Source organism: Eucalyptus grandis, chromosome 10 (assembly GCF_016545825.1).
Source record: "Eucalyptus grandis isolate ANBG69807.140 chromosome 10, ASM1654582v1, whole genome shotgun sequence".
NCBI lineage: Eukaryota > Viridiplantae > Streptophyta > Magnoliopsida > Myrtales > Myrtaceae > Eucalyptus > Eucalyptus grandis.
The window spans coordinates 24299592-24305898 of record NC_052621.1 but is presented as its reverse complement, the minus strand read 5'-3'; the positions used below and the strand labels follow the sequence as shown (position 1 = coordinate 24305898).

At 41.4% G+C, this 6307-nt stretch overlaps 1 protein-coding gene across 1 annotated transcript; it reads right to left on the bottom strand.

Annotated features, from left to right (window-relative positions):
- Nucleotides 1–2765: 2765 nt before the first annotated feature.
- On the bottom strand, nucleotides 2766–6307 carry LOC104422367 (phosphoinositide phospholipase C 2). The gene is made up of 9 exons (XM_010034676.3): nucleotides 5742–6307; nucleotides 5366–5562; nucleotides 4614–4749; nucleotides 4357–4524; nucleotides 4059–4273; nucleotides 3874–3991; nucleotides 3484–3627; nucleotides 3302–3388; nucleotides 2766–3197 (listed from the first exon to the last, which is right to left on the bottom strand). Exons 1-9 carry the CDS (start codon nucleotides 6081–6083, stop codon nucleotides 2874–2876), a joined length of 1731 nt encoding a protein of 576 aa, XP_010032978.1. The 5' UTR covers nucleotides 6084–6307; the 3' UTR covers nucleotides 2766–2873.

The following is a 6307-nucleotide window of genomic DNA, read 5'->3' as shown; positions in this document are numbered from 1 at the left end:
ACTGGAACCTTAGGATGGATCTAGACAAACGCATCTTAGTCTGGGGGGCAGATACTTGCTCGTAAGTCATTGGATAAGGCATTAAAAATGTTAGAAACCAAAACATAATAAAGGCCAAAGTCACAAAGATAATGAGAAGGGTAGTGCCTGGACCTAATGCCTTTTGGGTGCTCAATGAGATGGAGGAGAATGTAACCTAGACGAAGGTTAGCGGCATCGGTAGGAAGGTACTTGGAGATAACCTTACTGAAGAATAGTGTCAAGGTCATCAGTGAAAAGAGAGTCTCGACGGGTCCTCTACCAAGCGGTAAAACTCTTGAGGGCGCCAGGAGCTGGATCTAATTGCTTGATTGAGTAACCATAAAGTATTTTATAGGTGACCATGCGAATGCAAACAAAGGGGTTGGACGCTTTGGATACTACAAAGTGGTGCTTCTCATCGAAAGGGAAGTCCCTAGAGTAAAGGGCGACAATCATAATGCCTTGAGACAAGTTGAACTGCCAAGCACAATATCGATGGGAATAAATATCCACGCCCGCCTTCAACTTTCCCTTAAGAAATAGCCTTAACGTCATATCAGATGTAACCAAGATAGAACACCAGAATTTCTAGGTATCCTTGGACTGGTTGAACGTGAAAACAGAGATAAAATCCAAACTGGAGAGCGGGCAAAAATTGTTGGTGTTCAAGGAGATATAGTAGAATCCGTGAAGGAAATGCTGAAAGGATGAAGACCTCTCAGGGATAGATCGGAGATGGAAGCTTAACAACTATACTCCTGTGCTCCCGAGATAAAATGTCTCAGCTTCGTATCCTATTGGAAGAGGGATCTTGGTGTCTGAGAACAAGGATGGGAAATATAGTCTAAAGCACACTTGAACAATCCAAAATGGGCCATGGAAGACCCTAATAGTGGGTACACCCATAGCAATAGAAACGAAACGCAGACCCTGATAAAGGGTGGCTAGGGGCCATGGAAGACCCCAGCAGTGAGCATGCCTATAGGAACAAAGGTGAAACCCAGATCATGATAAAGAGTGGCTTGGGCAAGAAGACCCATAGCTATGTGCTTGCCTTGTGAAAGACAAAAGCTAGACCCCTCAGCTCTTGAGCCACTTGAAAAGAAGGATGACAAAAGACAAACTTGGACAACCAGTAAAGTAGGAAAACTACATGTTCTTCATCTTCGACATCACCCGTCCGGCAAACGTCAGTGGTTTGAAAATGGTATAAGAAAGATCAGCACCTTGTGGAAAAAAGGGACAAGCGGCACGATCGATGGCGTTGGGGTCATCACCATGTGGACTCAAGCCGGTGATAGCATACACATCCAGGAGGGTTATTGACATTGGGCTAGACCTAAGAAAGAAGGAGTTGACCAATGGCGACCAGAGACTTGCAAGGCTCTCCAAAAGTTTATGGTTAAACTTTCAGTCGAAGGTACAAAACTCTAAGGCTTTGTCAATTCGAGCTTTATGACATACCTTGTATTTAGTATATTTGAATCTAAAATATCATTCAAAGAAGACGTGATCGAAAGGATAGATAGCCCTAAACTTTTGAGAAGAGGGACTCAAGACATACTCCAAAAGATGATCCTTACAAAATTTTTAGAACAGAAATTAATTTATGGTCATAGATTAATTTTTCATTTTTAAATCTATTTCTGCAATAGAAATTCGTTCCAAAAATAGAAAAATCAAATTGCATTATCAAATGGATTTTTGTTTCAAACCTATTCCGAAGAACAAAGAAAACGTAGAAATTTTACTATGCGCACCCTTAAAAAACATTCAAAAGAGAAAGAAGGAGCTACCGGTGTTTGTAGACATGGCTTGAGAACTATCTCATCAGTTGCCCCTTCTGGACAGTTTTGAGGCGACAAGTAGACGTTGTCAGCATACTCCCAGTGACTTGAGTTGATTAAGGCGGGCAAAGAAAGTGTCGGGATCATATGATTGAAACATAATAGGATCAAGAGGGGACCGAGAAAAGATGAAGGCGACAAAGGAGCACGATAAACGTTGAACCTTGAAAGCAAGTTTCAATGGCGTTGAAAGCGACAAGGCTAAACGTCAAAAGCTACGTGTTTATAAAGGAAAAGGTGTAGTGAGCTATTCGAAAAGGATGTGGGTTCAGAACCCTGAAGGCACCAGATTGTGTATGGAAAATTAGAAGCCAAAACGATGTTTTGCGAATATCAAGATGATAAGGTTAGCCAATACAGTCATTAAGACGATTTAAAATAATTAAATTATCTTTTAATCTTTTTAAATGAGGCATTTGTTGGCAACAAAATTGGCCTATTGGGCTTCGAAAGTGAACGAGTAATCAAGCCAATGTGTGAGAACTCATAGGCAATGGGCCAAAAAGATAGCAATCGGCAACTAAAGTTTTGAAGGGTGTGACATTAGAAAACTAGTCGGGAGGAACATGATAAGAATAAAAACAGTTACGGGGAATCGGCACCGGTGAGAAAGCAGATAAAGCGGAGTGGTTATTGCTATGGAGCCAAAGCTTCCGAAATAATTCGAAATCAAAGTGGTAACCGTTGTAGAGCAGTTGCTCATAGAATCTCACTATAAATAGCCAAAAAGGCCTTCATGTAAAGGACCCTTTGCCAAAATCAACAATCGAAGACATATTCGACTAGTTATCTTTTCCTTTATTGCATTTTTTTCATTCAATTGCGCATTTAATTTTCTCATGTTTTCTTGTATTTCATTTGCCCATGTTTTAGAGACAAGTTGCTTCCTTTCCGAAATGACGCAAAACCCATTTCAAATAACAAAGTTGAAGCTTTGCCCCTTCAGTGAAAGATATTTGTCAAGGAAGCCTTTCTAGGCGAACAGTTACCAACAAGAACGTCTGATCAACCGTCATCTTCCGTTTCAGAATCAGGTTCCTCGAATTCGAACTGCATAAGCAGCTTAACGGATCGGTATCTTTTCCCCTTACGGTTGTGCAAAGGAACTGCTCTAATCCCTGCTCTCAACTCCGACACAGGCAGGCACGTCTGACCGCCGAAGTCGTGGTGTCTGGTCGTGTCGTACTCTAGGACCTCGATCCTGAGGATGGCCAGCTCGGGAACCCTGAGCGGGAACTCGAACTCCTCGTTCCACACTGGCGTCCAGTCATCCTCCATTGCTTCGGTCCTCTTCATGACTGTATCATCAGGAACTCCTGCAATTCCAACCTAGCAATGCATTTCCAGAAGTTGAACAAAGTAAGCACGCACGCTCCTCGTTGTCATGAAGTGTCGGCTGTGAGCTGAACGAATCGAATCTCTGGTCTACTTACCCTCACGAAGAAATCAGGTGGTGAAAATTGATCGAACTGAGTTGCTTTGAAATCCAAATGCCACCCTTCTCCCAAGTACACTGTCACCTGTTTTTTTCAACCACAGGCATGACCTTTTTCAGATATAAATGTTTGTTGGTGCAGATGTATAAAAACCCATTTTGCACGATAGGACTACACACCTTCAAGTTCGTCTTAACCGGTAATGGCTTTGCAGGATCAAAAATATGGTCTTTATCCAATAGAAAATCCGGTTTTTTGACGTAACCGCACTGACCATTGGCTTTGAACATTCCTTCCATAATCCACAGATACTTCCCATATCCCTTCGATGAGAAACAAAATTGAATGGATTATATAAGCTGATCTCAAACACAGCTGCTTTAAAACTTGTTCCAACAAACATCGCCAGGGTGCCGTTTATGACCAAAAAAGAAAAGGAAAGGTGAGGCTACGTGAAAAGAGCACGTTGTAAAACATATAAATATTGAGCAGCACCAGTAGATGAATAGAGAACGGGAAAAATCAATGACGATTCCAATTAAGCTAAGCTGGGTCATGAAAAAAAAAACCTGCATGTTAAATGCAACCATTTGAGCTCCGTGCATCCACCCGAGCAGAGGATTGTAATTGGACGAATCAAAACGAGTTCCCTTAGGGTATATCCTCAACAGATTCTTTTGAGTAAACCTGGAAGCAAAAGCATTAAATTTTGCGGGCAAGGAAGGACAAAGGCTTAACCATGTTGCATGCTTACCTCACAAGATCTTGTCCGTTCTCCTTTGATATCTCCTCAAGCTCTTGTTCACTCAAGCTAAGGCGTTGAACTTTACTCGTATCAATCCTTAGACTATTCACGAGTCTGCCCTTTGGCTTTCCAGCGTGGATGGCAATGAGATGCCTGTACTCAGGGATTACATTCTTCTCTTCTTCATCCTGGTTGCTACTGTCTTTGTCTGAAAGTTCCTCAGACTGGTGAACGGTAATTAGACCTCTGAATTTATCTAGGCGCAAAAGTTCCCTACAAGACATAAGTACTGCAGATTTTGTTTCACCTGCGCGCTGTTGTATTCTTTTTCCATGCTGCTCTGACGTTCAAGGTACTCTTTCGGAGGTTTTGTTGAAATCAGGATTTTCCTTTTCAGTGATTCTGGTGATGGGAATTCTGCTAGTTGGTCTGTATCTGGTCGATGCAGCTTTGATTCAAAGGTCTTTGTGACGATCTGGAGCAAAGGAGCCTGGTGAATATGCATTAAAAAAAAAAGAAAAAAAAAAAGAGATCAAATAGTATACTTTCCCTTTTCTAAAGTACCTTGGCCACCTTAGCTTGAAGACGTGGAGTTAGATGGTCTTCGAAGGTTATCACGACAGGGAACTCAGATGCAAGAAAAGCATGATCCCTGGTGGCACTTAGACATTTGTTGAGATTGACCGGAGAAGTGAGTGTACTGCATAGGACACAGGAAATCAATCAGATGCTACATGTGTATATGCATACTAAAAAGGTAAAGAGACTCATGTTGTGATAATTGACAAGTCTGTTTGACTTTCTTGCCTGAACCAATTTGAAAATACACAGATTTTTGGACTGAGCAACTGAAATATTTTGAATATGCAGTCAGCAGTAGCAAATTTGCAACTATAGGGAGGCCATTCGTTTTGAGGATTATGAAACCACATGATATTTCTAGATCATGCTACAACAGAAATTATTACTAGTCAAAGATACATAAGCAAATTTGTACTGAGAACTAAGAAGGAATTTGAATTTGACACGATGACTGATTACTAGATACTTGCCAGCAGCTATGAGATCGAGCAGATACTTGATCATAAACTACAGCATCACATCAAAATATACGTCAAATTTTTTACTATGTGATCATGAACCTTGGAATGAAAATACTGATGCCCATCATAATCGATACACATTATAATTTGTCAAATATTAGTAGGTTAGGGAGGTGGCAAAAAGTTCTCAACGAGAATTTTGGGTGACAAGTCTACGGATGGTTGGAGAAGTAGATAAAGAAAACAACAATGCTTTGAGTTAATCGGTCATACCCTCCATGACAGACTTTTACTTTGTTTCCTCTGGAATTTGGCCACAGATCCAATTCGATTACTCTTACACCTTTCCTTAGAGCTTTCACGATCGGTTCAGAGCTGCTGTCACTGCTTAGCTGATTCCCAGTTAAATAGGAGTTGTGGCCTGTATACATATAGTAATGAGCAAGGGGAGCATTCATGTCATGGTGCACCTGAAATACAAAGAAATGTCACTTGCGTTATCTGGACGAGGTGTGAAAAGGCCAATCCAATGCTTTAGCCAAGATTACATTCAAACTTGAAAAGAGCAATTGAATGGTCAGAGGCCAGCCCAGTATCTTTCATTGTCTGACAAAGCTGAAGACAAAATGCATATATAATGACTAATTACCCCAAGTGGTGGCGCGATCGGAGGGTTATGATCACTGAGGAGATACCGCAAGAAGTGGTCAAGATTCAGTTCCTTCCTATACATGATACGATGCCTAAGGCTGTGTAAGATTGACATTGCATCCTCTCTGGTTGCATCCTTTAACTTTTGGTATTCAACCAGGAATCTCTGTAAGTGCCCGATGGTCATTGTGCCATTTTCGGAGTACTGCTCAAACAGTAGCTGGACATCACTGGGAACTCTGACCTCCCTGAAATTGAAGTTTCTTCTACAACAACAGATCTTGAAACGGAAAGGCCGTCTTGCGTCTCTTGAAATTCTTGGCTGTGACCACGACCGCATTGTGGATGAAATGAAGTCCACCTATCCCTGAGAGACGCAAAGCCAGAGTGTGTCCGTGCAAGAACCTTATATCTTGCTCAGCAGAATGCTGTCCAAACAAGGTATCAATACGTTCCCTTACATTGATGACAAACCCTTGGAATCCAAATACCCAACTTGTAGTAAAAGGAAATTCGAAGAAACAAAGTGATTCCCTGAGTTTAGAACAAAACATTTGCTCGAGA

Bases quoted from the DNA above. Each gene is read 5' to 3' on its own strand.
- LOC104422367 (XM_010034676.3), bottom strand. From the start codon at position 6,083: ATGCGGTCGTGGTCACAGCCAAGAATTTCAAGAGACGCAAGACGGCCT. The intron at 5,563-5,741 runs GTAATTAGTCAT...TTTGTATTTCAG, and splicing joins CGATCGCGCCACCACTTGGG to GTGCACCATGACATGAATGC. The intron at 4,750-5,365 runs GTATGACCGATT...TGTCCTATGCAG, and splicing joins GTAAAAGTCTGTCATGGAGG to TACACTCACTTCTCCGGTCA.